Source organism: Oryx dammah, unplaced genomic scaffold, assembly GCF_014754425.2.
Source record: "Oryx dammah isolate SB20612 unplaced genomic scaffold, SCBI_Odam_1.1 HiC_scaffold_15, whole genome shotgun sequence".
NCBI classification, from domain to species: domain Eukaryota; kingdom Metazoa; phylum Chordata; class Mammalia; order Artiodactyla; family Bovidae; genus Oryx; species Oryx dammah.
The window spans coordinates 5763319-5784583 of record NW_024070199.1 but is presented as its reverse complement, the minus strand read 5'-3'; the positions used below and the strand labels follow the sequence as shown (position 1 = coordinate 5784583).

The window sequence follows — 21265 nt, the reverse complement described above, 5'->3', positions numbered from 1 at the left end:
TTTTTTCTTCTCCATGTAACTCTGTGGACCTCTCTGGGTGTCCCTCACTGCAGAGAAACTTTTCATCTTTAACCTAGATGCTTCATCAACAGTGCTGTATAGATGGAGAAGTCTTGAGGCTACTATAAAAACAAGACTGAAAACCAGAAGCAGGAGGCGTAAGTCCAAATCCTGAGAACACCAGAGAACTCCTGGCTCCAGGGAACATTAATCGACAGGAGCTCATCAAATGCCTCCATACCTACACTGAAACCAAGCACCACCCAAGGGCCAACTAGTCCCAGAGAAAGACATACCATGCAAATTCTCCAGCAACACAGGAACACAGCCTGAGCTTCAATATACAGGCTGCCCAAAGTCACTCCAAACCCACTGAATCTCGTAATTCATTACTGGACATTTCATTGCACTCCAGAGAGAAGAAATCCAGCTCCACCCACCAGAACACCAACACAAGCTTCCCTAACCAGGAAACCTTGACACGCCACCCATACAACCCCCACCCACAGTGAGGAAACTCTACAATAAAGAGAACTCCACAAACTGCCAGAATACAGAAAGGCCACCCCAAACACAGCAATATAAACAAGATGAAGAGACAGAGAAATACCCAGCAGGTAAAGGAACAGGATACATGCCCACCAAACCAAACCAAAGAGGAAGAGATAGGGAATCTACCTGATAAAGAATTCTGAATAATGATAGTGAAAATGATCCAAACTCTTGAAAACAAAATAGAATCACAGATAAATAGCCTGGAGAAAAGGATTGAGAAGATGCAAGAAAGGTTTAACAAGGACCTAGAAGTAATAAAAAAGAGTCAATATATAATGAATAATGCAATAAATGAGGTCAAAAACACTCTGGAGGGAATAGTAGAATAAGGGATGCCTGGGTTTGGTGCACTGGGATGACCCAGAGGGATGGTATGGGGAGGGTTCAGGATGGGGAACACGTGTACACCCATGGCAGATTCATGTTGATGTATGGCAAAACCAATATAATATTGTAAAGTAATTAGCCTCCAATTTAAATAAATAAATTTATATTTAAAAATAAATAAAATATTTTGATCAGAGATTTAAAAACATCCTGGAATTTTAAAATAAAACTATACATTAAAAAAGTCTAATGTTCCTTGTTCAATGATATCACAAGTGTAGTTAATAAATATTGATAACAAATTAAAAAAAAACTAACAGTGCAAAAATAAAACAACAGCTTCCTCTGATGTCTTTAAATAAACAGTACACAGAAACACATATGAAGTCATTCTAAACAAAATAAACGCAAAATTGCATTTGAATCTAATCATATATCCTATTTCTAATTCCCTAATTATAGAAAATATGAGATTATAAGTGAGTATTCATGAAGTATATTGTCACCCTGCTTATTTAACTTATGTGCACAGTACATCATGAGACACGCTGGGCTGGAAGAAGCACAAGCTGGAATCAAGATTGCCAGGAGAAATATCAATAATCTCAGATATGCAGATGACACCACCCTTATGGCAGAAAGTGAAGAGGAACTAAAAAGCCACTTTCTTGATGAAAGTGAAAGAGGAGAGTGAAAAAGTTGGCTTAAAGCTCAACATTCAGAAAACAAAAACGAAGATCATGGCATCTGGTCCCATCACTTCATGGGAAATAGATGGGGAAACAGTGGAAACAGTGTCAGACTTTATTTTGGGGGGCTCCAAAATTACTGCAGATGGTGATTGCAGCCATGAAATTAAAATATGCTTACTCCTTGGAAGGAAAGTTATGACCAATCTAGACAGCATATTCAAAAGCAGAGACATACTTTGCCAATAAAGGTCTGTCTAGTCAAGGCTATGGTTTTTCCAGTGGTCATGTATGGATGTGAGAGTTGGACTAGGAAGAAAGCTGAGTGCCGAAGAATTGATGCTTTTGAACTGTGGTGTTGGAGAAGACTCTTGAGAGTCCCTTGGACTGCAAGGAGATCCAACCAGTCCATCCTAAAGGAGATCAGTCCTGGGTGTTCATTGGAAGGACTGATGCTGAGGCTTAAACTCCAATACTTTGGCCACCTCACGCGAAGAGTTGACTCATTGGAAAAGATCCTGATGCTGGGGGGAATTGGGGGCAAGAGGAGAAGGGGATGACATAGAATGAGATGGCTGGATGGTATCACCAAATCGGTGGACATGAATTTGGGTGAACTCCGGGAGTTGGTGATGGACAGGGAGGCCTGGTGTGCTGCGATTCATGGAGTGGCAAAGATTTGGGCACGACTGAGAGACAGAACTGAACTGATTCATGAAGTGATAGAAAATATGGGATAAAGAAACATTAAATGAAGCCACGGGATAAAATTAGTCAACCTCAAAATGTGGAGAATTCTACAGAAGAGAATCTAGTTTCTTCCTTAAGTATTTTATTTGGAAGAAAAAAAGAAGAGAAACATTGATTAAAAAGAAAGCCTAAGAAATATGTCAACCTAAAGCAATGTATAGGCCTTATTTGGATCTTGGGGAAAAAACACTTTTAATATAGTTTAATTAAATTGAGCATAAACTTAAAATCAGATGATATTAAAGAGTTATTGTTCTCTCTTTTTGTCTGAGATGTTGTACTACTTCTCTGTTTGTATTTTGAAGTCCTTAATTGTGAACTACCTTCACTGAGATATTACAGGCAATATATGCTATCTGAGAGTTGTTTTAAAACACTAAAGAATTTTTTGCTTTTTTTTGTGGGTAGGACTGAAGAAACAGTACCTAGAGAAAGATGATGGTTGAAGAAGCTTGATGATGGGTACACCCTAATTCATTATATTATTTTTCCTAACTTGAGTGTATTTAACTATTTGCATCAGTTCAGTTCATTTCAGTCGCTTAGTTGTGTCCAACTCTTTGCAACTCCATGGACTGCAGCACATCAGGCCTCCCTGTCCATCACCAACACCTGGAGTTTACTCAAGCTCATGTCCATTGAGTCAGTGATGCCATCCAACCATCTCATCCTTTGTCGTCCCCTTCTCCTCCTGCCTTCAACCTTTCCCAACGTCGGGGTCTTTTCAAATGAGTCAGTTCTTCACATCAGGTGGCCAAAGTATTGAAGCTTCAGTTTCAGTATCAGTCCTTCCAATGAACACCCAGGACTGATCTCCTTTAGGATGGACTCCTTGCAGTCCAAGGGACTCTTAAGAGTCTTCTCCAGCACCACAGTTCAAAAACATCAATTCTTTGGTGCTCAGCTTTCTTTATGGTTCAGCTCTCACATCCATACATGACTACTGGAAAAACCATAGTCTTTTCTAGACAGACCTTTGTTGGAAAAATAATGTCTCTGCTTTTTAATATGCATAGTTACATTTATTTTTAAAATGGTAACTACTCAAACTGAACTAATTATGTACTTATATTCAATAAATATTAGCTATTGTTAAAATTTAGAGGAGGGGTCTAAAAATGCTGGAGAAGAAGGTTCAAGTCATCATCAAATAAAGAAGCAAAGGCAAGTGGTCAGTGAAGGAATGATCAAAGTTGGCTAGGTCACAACTTGTGAGTAGCTGAATTACCAATGCAAACAGCAGAAAAGAGAGGACAGTTGTTTGTGGTTAGACTAAACTTAAACACTCAGGTTCAGTATGTCTAAAATTGAAACCATTTTCAATTACCACAAACATTTTACCCTCTACAAACCAGAAACCTAGAAGTTAACTCCAGATCCTCTTTCTCTTCTCCAGTCATGCCTCTTGAATTCATCACTTGTGTGTGTCTTAAATTCCTTCACTTCTCTTTATCACAGGGATCATCACTCTGGTCCAAGCCACATAATTTATTGCCTGGGTTACTCCAATAAACTCTTAAGAATTATTTCTACATTTACTCTTGCTTCCACCCTACATCTGTTTTCATGTCAGCAGCTTGAGTTTTATGTTTAAATGTTTTAAACGTGCACATGATTACATCAAAACTCTGCTTCAAATCCTTCAATTCCCCATCCACACATACCTTCTATACATATATCACATCTCTTTGGGGGTTATAGCCACTTTAACTGCTTAGGATCCTTGAACATGCCATGCCGTTTCCAAGTTGGAACTTCTGCATATTGTGTTTCCTCGGTCTAGAAAGCTTCCACTCCTATTATTCTCTTCACCAAACAGACTTCTACTAATCTTTCAGATGTCCCTTGAAATATGCTGTGCTGTGCTGTTCTTGGTCTCTCAGTCATGTCCAGCTCTTTGCGACCCTATGGACTGCAGCCCTCCAGGCTCCTCCGTTCTTGGGATTCTTCAGGCAAGAATGATGGAGTAGGTTGCCATTCCCTTCCCCAATAAATATTATTAAAATTACTAAAAATAAGACATTATTTTAATAGGCTATATGTTTCATGAGGGTAGAAACCTCTCATATGAGAAACCAAACCTTTCATTGTGCTTCCCATAATATCCCTTCCTCATAGTATGCCTGATAATTGATGCTCCATAAATAATTGCAGAATATTTACAGAGGCCCTAATTCTGACTAATATAGTCTCACATTAGCTAAGGTGTTAACTTATACAATAATCTCCCAGGGTAAGACAGAACACTTTCAAAGTCTGTAAACTGGAGACACTTAGTAAATGTATATCTAGAGTTCAAGGAGGAACCAATCTAGATGGGGTTTGACAAAAATTTTGTACTTTTTAAAAATTGAAATATAATTGATTTATGATGTTGTGTTAGTCTCAGGCACATAGCAAAGTGATTCAGATATATATATATAATTTTCAGATTCTTTTCCCTTATAAGTTATAACAAAATATTATTTTCTCTGTACTATACAGCAGATCCTTGTTATCTGTCTATTTCTTGTATAGTAATGTGTATATGTTAATCCCGAGCTCCTAATTTATCTCTCCACCTCTTTTCCCCTTTGGTAATCATCTCTTTGTTTTCTATGTCTGTGAGTTTATTTCTGTTTTGTTTTTTTTTTTTTAATGTAAGCTCACTTGTATCATTTTTTAATTTTTAGATTCTACATATAAATGATATCAAATTATATTTGTCTTTCTGTCTGACTTAGTATGACAATCTCTAGGTCCATGCACGTTGCTGCAAAAGGCATTATTTCATTCTCTTTTATCACTGAGTAATAGTCCATTGTATATATGAAGCACTTCCTCTTTATCCATTTATCTGTTGATCGATTTTTATATTGCTCCCATGTCTTGGCTATAGTAAATTGGGCTGCAAGGAACACAGGGGTGCATGCATCTTTTAGAATTATGATTTTCTGTTAATATATGCCCAGGAGTGGACTTGATAAATCATATAGTAGCTCTATTTTCAGTTTTTAAAGCAACCTACATGCTCTTCTCCATAGTGACTGTACCAATAGACATTTCTCCAAAGAATTTTGTAATAGCAATAAGACTGTTTTACAAATAGGCCGAGGAGATAATGTCCTATATTTGAGACTAATAAAGAAGTCTACCAATTTAAGGTTATCAGTTTTGCAAATGAAATTAAAAGGACAAAGTACATCAGGAATTCCTCTAAGCATGCTCTGAAGAGTATGAAAAAGAGACTTGGAGAATAGACACAGAAGCCCAGTGATATGATGGAGGCTTTCTCAGTTATTCACTGGGAAGCCTGATGTGGGGGCTGGCAGGGGGAGAGGGATACAAAGCAAAATTTCTAATTAAATTGAACATGAGAAGTTAAGTTCTGTCTGTAAGTAGATGGAACAGAATTATAAAAGGCCACATATGCTTATAAGTAACATAGAAGCAAGACTTCCAGGGACAAGAAGCCTTGTGTTAGTCTCTCTGTGGCTCTGAAAGCAAGAAGAAAAAAGATTAAGCCTCCTTGTGGAGATCATGTGATGACTTTCTGATCCAGCCAGAGGCAGCATTTCCATGGAAACTTCTCTTCTCTTCCACTCATGCACACACTGCTTCCTTCCACCTAAAACGGCTACTTGAGTCTCAAGAGAGTTGTAGGGCGGCCTCGATATTTTTTCTAAATAGCAAGACAAACTCAAGCAGAATGGGAAGAGAACAGAAAGGCTGACATTCCAGCATCACATGTAGCGATGACCTCCTCTGCATCCCTGCTGCTTTTTCAGTTTTCACCTTCTTGCCTTGTTCTGCAAGTTCAAGGGGCCACAAGCTTAAAGCATGGAAGTATCCAATATTATAAAATATTGGTTATATTACCTGTGCTACACAATATGTATTTCTGCTTATTTATATATAGTATTATATATATAATAGTTTGTACTTTTCTCATTTTAATGCTTTCACCACCTTGTTTCACCCATAAGTTCTAGAAATCAGGATAAGGGGGAAAATAAGGATAAGGGGGAAAAAAGCCTCACAGGGACAACTTTGACTTGACTCTCTTATCTTCTAGCTCTTCAACTCACTTTAGTTCAAACGACTTAGTTTTTAAGTCCCTCCATGGATTGGGTCCCTGGTGCCTCAGATGGTAAAGACCACCTGCAATGCAGGAGACCTGGGTTTGATCCCTGGGTTGGGAAGATCCCCTGGAAGAGGGCATAGCAACCCACTCCAGTATTCTTGCTTGGAATATCCCCATGGACAGAGGAGCCTGGCGGTCTACAGTCCCTGGGGTCACAAAGAGTCAGACACGACTGAGGAACTAAGCACAGCACATGGATTGGGCCCAGGTTTAATCCCTTATGGTGTGGGTGCATACATGAAGCTCATGCTCCTACTCAGCAGATGAAAAATACAGCTCTCATCTCTCTACAGTTTCCCCTGCCTGAAGTATTGTCTCCATTCTCATTTGTCTTTCCAACTTATGCCTATCCTTTAAAGCTTGACTGAGAGGATACTTCTACTGAAAAACTCATGCATTATTATTTCAAACTATTCAATCTTTTCTATATCCTCAGTTCTCAAAGATGTCTCTCCATTAAAAGTCTGACGTTCTGATTTTCTACACTACTCATTTAAAACCTAGTGTAGTGGTAAAATTATATTTCTATCCATTCATTTCAGTTTATCTAGCTCACTATACACACAGAGACCAAAAAATCTTGAAAGAATTTGCATGATCAATAAAAATTTGTTGAATGAATGTATCAGACCTTATTCACGCACTCACTACAATGAGAACTCCTTTGCAAGACCAAATTGCAAACAAAACTTCAAATGAATTACTGATTTCTAGAACATATGGGTGAAACAAGGTGGTGAAAGCATTAAAATGAGAAAAGTACCAACTATTATATATATAATACTATATATAAATAAGCAGAAATACATATTGTGTAGCACAGGTAATATAACCAATATTTTATAATAACTTTAGTATAACACTAAACTATTGAATTACTATGTTGTATACCTGAAACTAAGAAAATATTGACAACCATCTACACTTCAATAAAAAAGTTTCCTTTCTAATGTGTGCTGTGTTTTCAATTGCCCAGTCATGTCTGTCTCTTTGTGACCCCATGGACTATAGCCCACCAGCTCCTCTGTCCATGGGATTTTCCAGGCAAAAATACTGGAATGGGTTGCCATTTCCTCCTCCAAAGGATCTTCCCAAGCCAAGGATTGAACCTATGTCTCTTGATTCTCCTGCATTGGCAGACAGATTCTTTACCACTGAACTACCTGGGAAGATTTCTTTCAAATATTCACCAGAAAATGTTTCCAGAGTAAAGCTGATGACCCAGCTATCAAAGTGACCTATCCTTAGCAATATTCAGAAAATGAGCAATTAGACAGCAAGCAGCAGCTGGCATCAAGATAATCTGGAAGTGTATCAGAAAAAGTTTTAATCTTCTGATACTTTGTATAAAATAAATAAGCTTCAGATATAAGAAATAATCTCCAGGCTCTGAAAAATGTCTCTTCCTGAAAAGCCAAATCCTACCAATGCCTTGGCCTATTTAGTATTTATGGTCTTTGAGAAACAAACCATCTTATGTCCAAAATCTCTAACACTACCTGACTTGTCTTAATAAAGAGGCTCTATTCCTGACATGACTTCTTATTTTCAAATTGAAATATCACTAGTTATATAGTAAATTAACTGGGTTTATGCAGATCAGATGGTATTATTAGTATTATTCTAACCATAAGACTTAAACTGTTAGTGGTGAATAGTGTTTCTCACTTTAACATAGGCCTATCCCACTGGTGGGATATATGCCAACTCCAGAGAAAAGTTAGTCATGTGGCTTTCAGAAGATGAAAGCTTAGATAAAGGCTGAGAGGGTTTAATGCTGGAGGTGGGAGTGGTATTATATAGATCTTAGCCAAAACATGTGATAGTCATTGAGTGGGGAGCTGGAAAGGGAAGAGTGTGGCTCCATTAACCAGCTCAGGCAGACCGTGTGAGGACCAGAGGAAAAATGCTGCTGGCTGCCCTGTACTGCCTGCTATGGAGTTTCCGGACCTCTGCTGGCCACTTCCCTCGAGCCTGTGCCTCCTCCAAGAGCCTGATGGAGAAGGAGTGCTGCCCACCCTGGGCGGGCGACGGGAGCCCCTGTGGCCGGCTCTCGGGCAGGGGCTCCTGCCAGGACGTCATTCTGTCCACGGCACCACTCGGACCTCAGTTCCCCTTCATGGGGGTGGACGACCGCGAGTCTTGGCCCTCCATCTTTTATAACAGAACCTGCCAGTGCTTTGGCAACTTCATGGGATTCAATTGCGGAAGTTGTAAGTTTGGATTTCGGGGACCCCGCTGCACAGAAAGGCGACTTTTGGTGAGAAGAAACATCTTTGATTTGAGTGTCCCAGAGAAGAACAAATTTCTTGCCTATCTCACTTTGGCAAAACATACCACCAGCCCAGACTACGTCATCCCCACGGGCACCTATGGCCAAATGAATCAAGGAACAACACCCCTGTTTAATGACGTCAGTGTTTATGACCTCTTTGTCTGGATGCATTATTATGTGTCAAGGGACACGCTGCTTGGGGACTCTGAAGTCTGGAGAGACATTGATTTTGCTCATGAAGCCCCGGGTTTCCTGCCTTGGCATAGACTCTTCCTGCTGCTGTGGGAACAGGAAATCCAGAAGCTGAGCGGGGATGAGAACTTCACGATTCCATACTGGGACTGGAGAGATGCAGAAAACTGTGACGTTTGCACAGATGAGTATATGGGAGGTCGCAACCCTGCAAACCCTAATCTACTCAGCCCAGCATCCTTCTTCTCCTCTTGGCAGGTAAGGTGTGCAGGACATACAATATCAAAGCTTAAAAGAACCTTAGCCTTCACTTCTGGCAGGTCTTCAGAAACCTCCTTTCCCATCTGTTCTTCTCCTGCCAAGCCTAGAAAAATGTCCCCTGTCAAGAGCTCTCAACATACTTTGTAATTTTCCTTTATAGCACACTTCACAATTGCAGTTCCATAGAGATTTGTGTGGTTCTTTGTCCAATATCCTGTACTTGGGTCCTAAAATCTAATGAATAAAAAGTACTTGGTTCATCACTCTTATCTCCTAGCACATAATACGATGCCAGGCAAATTGTAAGAGCTCATGAAGTATTTGTTGAACCAATGGATGAATGAGTATTTAGATGATTAAGTAAAAAAAATGATTTAGGTCAATATTTCTGAAATTTTATTCCCAATAAAATTCAGTGTATAAATTGAAAATACAAATCTCTGGCCATATCCCAGGAATCCTATTGATAAGAATATTCAAAGGAGGGTCCTGGGAAGACATCATTTAGTAAATGTCTATAGTGATTATTACCATTAGGAATTTAGGGGATTATTACTTAGATTAAATCTTCTTTTAAAAAAAATATGAATACTCAGGCTTAAACAGGTAAATAATGAAAACAGCTAATATTCATTGATCGATTAGCAAGTGTGAGGCCCTGTTCTGAGTGGTTTTGTGCATTAATTCATTTAATAATCTTACTAACCTTCCCCATGTTAAAGATTTTTTTTAAAAAAACCTGAGGTTTAGAGATATTACATAACTTGTAAAGGATATCAAAGCTAGTAAGTAGTAGAGACAAAATTTGTTCTCAGGCAGCCTGGTTGTACAACCACTCTATAATATTTCCAAGGACATATATGCGATGATATCTTTAGCCAAAGGATCTGACCCATCCTGACTCACTTTTTAAAACAGGATGCAGAAAAAATGAGCATTTTCTCTAAACATGTGTAAACTTTTGAGGTATAGGATAAGAGATCACTATTTTGAAATTTAATTTCTATTTTTCCTATTCTGATTTTTTCACTTTGGATTAGGGGCAAAAGGTAGCCAAAGAATTATGCTTTTAATTATTTATTATTTTAAAACTGTAAGGTAGAAGGAATACTTGTCTGCCTATGTTCCAACCATTTCTAACACAGCACTTTTGACTAGCTGTGCTTTATGGAAATAAGCTCAATATTTAAATAAGATGGGAAGAATCTTGCCTTCTCACCTGGAACTCTGCAATTTTGAAATGTGAACTGCTTCCCAAACACCCCCCTCCCCCACCTCCCACCCCCAAACCCCACACTAAGTTCCTACAACTTCCAAATGACCTATTGAAACTCATTGAAAATGGCCACTGTAATATCTGGTGTCACTAATGTCAGCTATTTACCAAGAGCAAGGAGTGTATTTGTGCAGGAAAGGCTGGAAAAATGTGCTTCAAAAAAATCTATTTCAATAAGCCTTCAGACCTCCTACCTTAATCTATATAGTGCAAAACTCATCTAACTCTCACATCCTCTGTTACTGCTTAAAATACTGTTAAGCTTGAACATGGGATTTTTCAGTTAGTTATAATGCTTTCAACTGTACAGCTTTTCTTGAGCTAGCAAAACCGGTGGATTATCTAAATGACCAAAACTTTACAACATCCACACTGAAGCTTTATAGACAAATACTAATTGATATTTAATTACGTGTGTGTGTGTGTGTGTGTGTGTGCTCTGTTGTGCACAACTCTTTGTGACCCCATGGACTGCAGCTTGCCAGCATCCTCTGTCCATGAAATTTTTGAGGCAAAAATACTGGCATGGGTTGTCATTTCCTCCTTCAAGAGATCATCCTGCCCCAGGGATTGAACCCACGTCTCCTGGACTGGCTGGCAGGTTCTTTACCCCTGAGCCATCTGGGAAGCCACTTAATTACATGAGAAGTACCAAATTATGTTAACTTTTTCTATTCATTTATTGATTATTGAGTGGAATTTTTCTCTTCTTTATGATTGTATTCAACTTTACTTCTAAATAATTTTTTGTGTGTCTAGTATGTAAACACTGGGTTAAAATAGTTGCAGCATTAGATTTAACATCATTCTATGATTAAACCACTGTGGAGTAACTGGTGTTAAAAATAAAATTAGGAAATACAGGGGACAAAGACCACTGAAGAAAAGTCAGCAAACAATAATTTAAGTAAAGAAGGTGAAATGAGTGAACATTTACGTCCACCTGCTGTGAACAGTGTTGCTATGTGTGGTTGCAGTCAAACTCAGTTCTAGCTGGCTATTTCCATTCCTTTGCACATTTTTGGTTAAAGTCCTTTAAAAATGAAGATCAGTTATTTATATCGATTTAGTGCAATTAAATCAATGCAACTGACCTAACTCCGAGAGATGGGGAAGGACAGGGAAGCCAGCATGCTACATACAGCCCATGGGGTCGCAAAGAGTGGGACATGACTCTGCAACTGAACCACAGCAACAACGCAGCAGTTCTCAGTATCTTCTAAATCACTCACTTAAGAACTTAAAAATTTTTATGTGCTCCACCATCTACCTTCTGCCAGAAAATCATATTCAGGAGGTCCACTGTGAAGTTCAAGCATCTGTATTTTTAAAACCTTCTACTGTAATTCTAATGCAGAGCCAGCCCTAAGAATGACTGATTTAATTAATATGGAAATTGTGTTGGTATCTCTTTCACTTTACAAACTTAGGTTCTATAATAAACATATCACTAATTTAAATGTTTTTGCCTGAATTGAACACTCAAATAAAAAACTAGACTGTGTGAGATGGTGAGACTAAATAGCTTCCACACTTGGTGAATTCCTTAATATTTTCCTAAGTAGTTATACTCAGCCCCTTTGGTAAAAAAAAAAAAAAAAAAAAAGCCTTCTTCTTTTTCTTGATTTCAAATATCTTTTACTTCACCCACAAATAATGGAGTTTTCAGAAATTCATAGAATTTATTAACTCTTAGCTGAGAGACTGCCATTAGTCTGTAGTGTTGTACCTACATTTTGTAAAACATAGTGAGGCCCCCAAAGGTACAATAATTTGCCTAAGGTGACACAGCTGAGGACAAAAAAAACCAGTGCTTCTGACTCCAGTGCTATTTCAAGTCAACCATGCAGTTTCCTATTTATAAAGGGCCATTTAGGCTGAAAAAGGATCAAACGAGCCACTAATTCATGGATGTAAATTCTAACTTGTAGTCACTTTAACTCTCAAAGTCACTTGCACAGACAACTGCAGCAGATATTTTGAAGTAGTCCTTTTCATTCACGTTATAGTGAAAACATTCCATTAGGTGTTTATTCACAGCCCTTATTCAGGTAGAATTGATCTTTCCCCCTTGTGTACTCTCATTACACTTTGCATAGATTTTATAACATAGTACCCATAATTCTTCAGGTTTTCAGACCTGTCTTTATCTAATAGACGGCCAGCTGTTCCAATGTAGAAACCATTTCTAGTTTATCTTTATATCCACAGAACCCAGGAACATAATATATACATAGAATGGGCTTTATCAGTATATGCTAAATTGAACAAAATTGAAAACCATAAAAACATTAGCTCCAGTGCTAACACATAAAAAACTAAACTCTGTATAGACATAGCTAGATTTCTAGAACCTTAAACCATAACCATAACCTTAACTACTGGCTAACCAAGGCCAAGAAAACAATGATGCCAAAAATAAGCAGCAATTTATAACCTAGAATAAAACATTTTTGGTAGCTTTCTCTAGGGGTGTGTGTGTGTGTGTGTGCAAAGAAAGAAAGCACACATAGAGAAGATCAAGCATGTTATAACCCAATCTGAGTTTTAAGTGAGACTAATAATAGTTACTGACAAGGTTTATTATTAAATAAAGTAATACATTAAAAAGCATTACTTAATTACTAAATGTTACCTTTTATAGAAAGCTTATTTTCAGTATTCATATCTCCTTCGTATATTTGTTCATTTATTTATTTATTTATTTGGTTTGTTTAATTCCAAAAGCTTTTAAACTAGAAGCATGTTTAAAGTGCTCCTGAATGAAAGCAGTTCACTGATTTTGGAGGTTGGGGCGGGGCGCAAACTATGCTCAACACACTTAGATCCAATGTTATGCAAGCAGCAGGTGAGCTAGCTGTAAGAAGAGGTGTTTCAAGAATAGCTGTTATGATGGATCAAAATAAAGAGAAAAAAACATTTCCAAGATGATGGGCATGAGTGAAGTATGGCCAGGGAATTCACTCATTAGGTGAAAAGCACATCCCATGGAAGCAAACAGGAGGAAGAAAAAAGTTACAGTTCAGCAGAGAGGCATGGGTTTTAGGTAACCATGGCAACAGCTAGGTGAAATAACAGCTTCTCTTTTTCTTTATGAAAAAGATTCTGTGGAATGTCATATGTTTTACATTCTTTTAGATAAACCTCTAATGCCATAATAGAATTTTTGCTCCTAAAGCTTTTAATAACTGGGCTTTTTTTTTTTTTTTTCCTGCTATTTCTTTAAAGTTAAGAGAACACTAAGCTCACCTTCTCCATTAGTACATCTGTTTCTTCTTTTTCTTTTTCATTTGACTTGGGACACTTGATTTTTCTCTACATTATATAAGTCACCTTTGTTGAAACAGAAAAAGAACAAATTCCTCATCAGAAGACTTTTGTCACCAGATTCTACCTCTGCCAATTATCAGATGATATTGGACAAGTTATTTGTAATCTTTGACCTTTGGCTTCTTTTCTCAACAGAAAAAAATGGGGTGCAATTAAAATATATGTGTGCTTTCTGTACTAATGAAAATACTAAGCTGAATGGAAAGCAAATTAATGAAGTGGAAGGGGATAGTCTTTTGAGCCATAACAACATGACTTTTGTAACTCACTTAGCTACAAGATCCTGGAGAAGTTACTTAATTATGTGAGAACTTTTCCCCCTGAAAATTAGAATAATATATTTTAAAGCATTATTCTGAATGGATTCAATGACAACTGTTAATGTAAAATGACTAGTTTAGTATCTGACATATTCTTTGAATTTTAAGTATGGAATTATTATCACAATATATCCTCATATGATATATTGATGATAGCTATTATAATAATGATTATTCATCCTGTGTAATAGAGTCAGGGTTAACAATTTGGTGGCCTGCCCAGTAGTCTTGTATGCAATAATATAATAGCTGTCATTATTAAACACTCTTTACTTGGCATTATATACTAAGTGCTTTACATAAGTAAAATTATTTGATCCTTCATAAAAAGTTGTTATAGTCCCCATTTACAGGTGAAAAACCTTGATAGTAGGAGATTATGTAATTTGCTCAGTTTGGAAACCATGTCTAATTGCAATCTCCATGATGATAGCTAGTGCTAATGCTTTCTCGTACCCTGCCTCCCCTTCTATATCAAATATAAGAACAATAATTTGAGATTTATTTCAAATTATTTCTGGAACTGGGGTAGATTTACTCATTGTTACTAATACATTTAGCCATCTGAACATTTAATCACTTGGCAGTTGTGATTTAAGCAAAACAGTTTCATTCAAACCTCTCTAATTTAACTGTCTACTGCAGGAGTCTTCTAGGCAGTAGGATTTTTTAGACCTTTTAAAAATATCTGGATATGATTTATTTTTCAAACAGGAATGAAAATGCTTCCATCTATATACATGCTGCGATGGGTAGTTAATTAACACTATAAAGGGATCCAATATATTACATTTAATGCAAAAATTGTTGTTCCATCCCTAAGTTGTATCTGACTATTTGCTACCCCATGGACTCCATACATCAGGCTTCCCTGTCCTTCAGTATCCCCCAAAGCAAAGTAATGTTTCTGCTTTTCAATATGCTGTCTAGGTTTGTCAGAGCTTTTCTTCCAAGGAGCAAGTGTCTTTTAACTTCATGCCTGCAGTCACCATCTGCAGTGATTTTAGAGCCCAAGAAAATAAAGTCTGTCACTGTTTCCACTGTTTTGCCATGAAGTGATGGGACTGGATGCCATGATCATAGTTTTCTGAATGTTGAGTTTTAAGTAAGCTTTTTCACTCTTGTCTTTCACCTTTATCAAGAAGCTCTTTAGTTCACTTTCTGCCATAAGGGTGGTATCATTTGTATATCTGAGGTTATTGGTTTTTCACATGATATAGTCTGATATAAATTAAATAAGCAAGATGACAATATACAGCCTTGATGTACTTCTTTCCTAATTTCGAACTAGTCTGTTATATATATTTAATGCATATTTAAATATAAATAATGTGTTTAAGTATATTTTTAAAATAAACACATGTAAATATGATATATATTAACATTATATTTATTATTTCACATTACAGTTGAAGAAATTGAGACTTAGCAAGCCTAAATAATATATTTGACACATTGCTAGTAAGTCGCTGAACCAGAATTGAAGCCCACACCAATGTGAATCTGGAACCTAATTTTTTTTCTAACATGCAACCCTTGAATTAATAAGTGATATCTTTGTGACTGGAAATTAAAAGCTTCTCCAAGTGTCTGTTGTGTAACATAGCAGCACCCATTCCTGGGGAGCAAGGCTCATTCAGTTCTATTTGATGGTGGTTTTACTTGATGGTATTTGTGGTAAATATTGGTATTTGCCTGCCAATGCAGGAGACATAAGATGCAGGTGTGATCCCTGGTCGGGAAGATTCCCTGGGGGAGGGCATGGCAACCCACTCCAATATTCTTGCCTGGAGAATGGACAGAGGAGGCTGGTGGGCTGTAGTCCATGACATTGCAGAGTTGGACATTACTGAAGCGACTGAGCACAACAACATAACTTGACTTTACATTCTTATAGATTGCCAACTCACTGGAGTAGGACACTGATAGGATTGCCTTGATTATTCTTAACAGTGATATAAACAGCTAAGCAAGAAGACTCACTTTTAAAATATTGTTCCATGTACCTTGCCTGTTGCCATAAATTAATCATGATTAGATCCTACCAGCCTTTTACTACACTCTTCCACACTCAGTTTCCTTGTCATTAAAATAGGAATAAAATGATAACAACCTACAAGGTCATTTGTGAATTTTAGAGAGTATACACAGAGATGCCCTTCTGCTGAGAGTGAGGACTCAATATATGTTTAACACAAATGATACATTTTTGAAAATATCTTTTAGGGCCAATGTTGGTACCAATAACAGAACTAGGAAAAAATGGTGTTCAACACATGTTGGTAGTTGAAGAGTCACTGATTCTTCCATTGATATTTATTTATTTATTATTTTATTTTACTTTACAATTCTGTATTGGTTTTGCCATACATTGACATGAATCCACCACGGGTGTACATGCGTTTCCAAACATGAACCCCCTCCCACCCCCCTCCCCACAACATCTCTCTTTGTCATCCCCGTGTACCAGCCCCAAGCGTGCCATATCCTGCATCGGACATAGACTGGCGATTCAATTCTTACATGATATTATACATGTTTCAATGCCATTCTCCCAAATCATCTCACCCTCTCCCTCTCCCTCTGAGTCCAAAAGTCCGCTCTACACATCTGTGTCTTTTTTCCTGTCCTACATACAGGGTCATCATTGCCATCTTTCTAAATTCCATATATATGTGTTAGTATACTGTATTGGTGTTTTTCTTTCTGGTTTACTTCACTCTGTATAATCGGCTCCAGTTTCATCCATCTCATCAGAACTGATTCAAATGTATTCTTTTTAATGGCTGAGTAATACTCATATGTACCACAGCTTTCTTATCCATTCATCTGCTGATGGACATCTAGGTTGTTTCCATGTCCTGGCTATTATAAACAGTGCTGCGATGAACATTGATTTTTTTTTATTATTCCATCAAATATATATAGAGTCTCTATTCTAGATTCTGGAGATGAACAAAAATGAAAAAAAAAAAGTTATCTTCATGGAGATATTAGTTTTTTAAAAAAAGGAGGTGCTACTGACTATCAAGGGAGATTAAAATGAGTCAAGTTTGAGTTTGACAAACACCCCTATTATCTGCTCAGTGGGTGCAGGCCACTTATGGATTAAGTGCTGTTGTGAATAGTCACAAATGGCAAGGTGAGCTCTCCTGTACTTAATGCTTCAATTTAAGTTTGTTATCTTGCTACCTGTTTAATTGCCCTCATGGAACTCAAGGCATCGATGATTTTCAGTTGAGGAATTAATTTACATACCACTGAGAAAAAAAATCTGCTAATTAAATTATAATGTGATATTTTTAATCACTTAGCATTTTTATTTTGTAGTTATTGAAAGAACTCCTTTTGACTTGTCAAATATTTTGATCATAGTTTATTCTTCTGCCAGCATATAAGTGAGGTAACTCAGCTGGTAAAGAATCCACCTGTAATGCAGGAGACCTCGGTTCGATTCCTGGGTCAGGAAGATCCCTTGGAGAAGGGATAGGCTGCCCAGTCCAGTATTTTGGGGCTTCCCTGGTGGCTCAGACAGTAAAGAATCCTCCTGCAATGTTGGAGACCTGGGTTCAATCCCTGGGTTGGGAAGATACCCTGGAGAAAGGAATAGCTACTCACCCCAGTACTCTGGCCTGGAGAATTCCACGGACAGAGGAGCCTGGCAGGCTACAGCCCATGGGGTCACAAAGAGTCAGAGATGACTGAGTGACTTTCACATATAAATGAAATTGTAAGCAAAATAATTTGGTGAAGGATCTCAAACTTCAGATTTTAGAGTCGGACAATTCTGAATTACTTTTTAAGTCACAGTTGACTTTTTAATTTTTTTTCCAAAATATTGGTTTAACGTTGAAGACTAAGTAGAATATCAAATAAACGGTAAGGAATGGATGTGCTTAGGCAGAAACAAAGGCAGGGATGGAGAAGCACAGGTGATGCACAGAGAAGAGTAGCCAGTCTGACTTCCTCAGCTGGATCACAGAATTTGTAAACAAATAGAGATTCAAGATGTATTCTGGAGGTAGAATTGACAAGTTTGGCTGATGATTTCAATGTGAAAAATAAAGGGGAACAAAATACAGATGATAACAGTATTTGGTTATAAAATGAAGATTTATGGACTTCTGGTTTAAGTTTCAGGATAGTTGATGTGACTGGAAGTATAGGGAGAGGAATACAATTTTTTAACCTTGTTTTAATTTCAAGTTTTTTTCATTTTTTAACTTCTTTTTAAATTTACTTTTTATAGTAAAGTGGCTCGGTAGTAAAGAACACACTTGCCAGTGCAGGAGACACAGGTTTAATCCCTGGGTCAGGAAGATCCCCTGGAGAAGGAAATGACAACCCACTCCAGTATCCTTTGTTGGGAAATCCCATGGACAGAGGAGCCTGGTGGGCTAAAGTCCATGGGGTCAAAGATTCAAACACGACTTAGCAACTAAACAATAATAGCATAGTGGATTTACAATGCTGTGTTAGTTTCAGGTGTACGCCAAAGTGATTCAGTTATACGTGCATATATATCTTATTTCAGAGTTTTCCCCTTATTAGCTATTATGAAGGGACAACTTTTTTTTATTTTTAAATACTACATTTGACATGCTTGTGAGATAACACTGAAATATGAAGTCAGAGATGGATATACAGGGTTAGCGCTCAGAAGAGAGCTTTTGAACTTGAGATAGGAATCAGAAAGTTCTTATCATGCAGTGGCATGTAAGCCATGAAACTGGTTATTATAGCCAAGGAAGCAGATAGAGAAAGAATTAAAAGAAGAAGGTTCAGACCTAAAATCTGAGCCATGGCTAGCTTCACAGGCATATTCCCAGTGAAGTTACACAATGGATGTTTAGCAAGTGTTTGTCAAATTAATTTTCCTAACAAATATCTGACAACAATTATATGAAGTAATTATTATTATTTGTTAGATGAGAGCTATGGAATTTATTTTGTTAAGTGGTAGATGCAAGACTAGAACTGTGGTCTGAACTGTAACTTTCATAGGTTACAGTTACTCTGCAAGCGTCAGAAAGCTGCTTCCTTCAACGATTTAAGACATGAATCTCCTGATGATTAGACATCCAAATATCCAAAATCCAAATGAGGAATCCCAACCTCCCTACCTTCCCCCTTTTACAACACTCATTTAACACAAAGGCGTTCTGTGCAGATCATTTGCAGCAGACTGGAGGAGTACAACAGTCGCCAGGCTCTATGCAACGGGACGTCTGAGGGGCCGTTACTGCGCAATCCTGGAAACCACGACAAAGCCAGGACCCCGAGGCTCCCTTCCTCGGCTGATGTGGAGTTTTGCCTGAGTTTGACCCAGTATGAATCAGATTCCATGGATAAAGCTGCCAACTTCAGCTTTAGAAATACCCTGGAAGGTAAACGCTTTATCATTTTTTTTCACTCATTTAAATTTTCTTTTTTTCTGAATTTATGTTTACAAACTCTTATCCAAAATGCTGGGCCCAGAAATATTTGAGAATATGATAATATAAATATAACCAATCACTCTAGCAGAATGTGGGTGGCACACATATTCCAAAGCATGAATAAATCTTCAGCAAATTGTATGACTGTACCTACCGTGGCAGTAAACAGAAACAATAGGCAGCCTACTGGAGAATAAAGTCCGGTTTCACCACTAAAATATATGGGTGCCAAACAACACAACACATTGTTAGAATTTTTGTATTTTGGAATCATAGATAGAGGACTGTGGACCTATCACATTTTTCTAACTTTTAGTATTTTTATCTAGTTTACAATATTCTGAACACAAGCTGCTTTGAGACAAGTCCATGTTCTTAACTATAACAAGGATAAAATCCAGAGGTCAGGTTAAGGTCCCATCCTGTTATCCCTCAAGTTTGCTGTGCTTTATCAGAGATCCCCTCTCACAGCTTCTTCTAAGGCCTACTTACTTCTCCTGCAAAGCTCTCAACCTTGGTTGCACCTTCCCTTAAGTACCTGTTCATCCTTTTCTGCTCAGCGCCATCTCAGTCTTGAGAACGCATCTCCGCCACCTCAATTTTCACTGTGGAAACAAACCTACATACAAAGAGAAAACAGGAACATTCACTCAGATTCATACAGATTTAATTTGAGTTCCAGGAAGTCATAGGCTGCCAATTCGTGGTAAGGCAGATACTCAAAATTTACACTAGATATTGTACCTCTTTGGCACCTTATCGTGGAGATGAAACTTTCTCTTTTCCTATTTCCTCCTTAACCTCCTTAATTTTATGCTTGATTCTCGTCATTATAGTTTCTGCTGTGTCCTCTAACTTCTGTTGCTGAGCTACACAGAGTAGTTTCATTGTCTCTTTCATTTTCCTGTATTCTTTTAATCCCGAACACCTTAGAGCCTTGCTTTTTCCCAGAAGAATTTAAATAAGGAGAGTATCACCCTAAAGAGAACATGGTGCAGCTATTAAAATAAAAGTTTTGTTTATTTTCCTTAAATAGTGTTAGCAATTAATGTTTTCCAATAATCACCATGTGCAAGGCACCATGCCAAAGATTCTGTGTAGCACTGTCTCAGTTCTTACAACCATCCTCTGAGGAAGTAGCATTGTTATTTCCAATTTAAAGAGAGGAAACAAGATCAGAGATATTGAGAACTTTGGCTACCATCCATTTGGTAAGTGGCAGAGCTAAATATGTTCCTAGATTTGCCAAGTGCCAAAATCCAAGAGTCCTTTCTATTGCACTCTGATGACCCTGAGTGAGTTGACCATTTCTTGAAGGCTGAATATCAAGCTGGTCCTAGAATAATATAACATGAGGAAGCAATGTATGGTGCACAAGAGTCTGAACCTATAAGCTAAGAGAAAGGAACACAGACAAGTTGGTGGTCACCACATGAGAGGACTGGGCACACTGTTGGATTTTGTAGGGGTTAATAGCTAGATTCCAGATGTTGACTTAAATACGTTATAAAGCAGGGCTTGATTCTTAAGGGAATTATAGTCCAGTACAGGTTCAGTCAGTTCAGTTGCTAAGTTGTGTTCGATTCTCTGCGACCTCCTGGACTGCAGCACGCCAGGCCTCCCTGTCCATCACCAACTCCCGGATCTTACACAAACTCATGTCTATTGAGTGGGTGATGCCATCCAACCATCTAATCATCTGTCGTCCCCTTGTCCTCCTGCCCTCAAT

At 37.8% G+C, this 21265-nt stretch overlaps 1 protein-coding gene and 1 long non-coding RNA gene across 2 annotated transcripts in view; one reads left to right on the top strand and one right to left on the bottom strand.

Moving 5' to 3' along the window:
* Positions 1-8350: 8350 nt before the first annotated feature.
* Positions 8351-21265, top strand: part of TYR (tyrosinase) — a 113563-nt gene continuing 100648 nt past the window's right edge. Inside the window, exons 1-2 of the mRNA XM_040256523.1 lie at positions 8351-9169; positions 19269-19485. Coding sequence (XP_040112457.1) covers positions 8351-9169; positions 19269-19485 — 1036 coding nt within the window. The remainder of the gene's footprint in view (positions 9170-19268; positions 19486-21265) is intronic.
* LOC120874822 lies at positions 19509-20157 on the bottom strand. Its single transcript, XR_005723728.1, has 2 exons — positions 20075-20157; positions 19509-19748 (listed from the first exon to the last, which is right to left on the bottom strand). It is a non-coding gene; the product is annotated as an uncharacterized LOC120874822 (long non-coding RNA).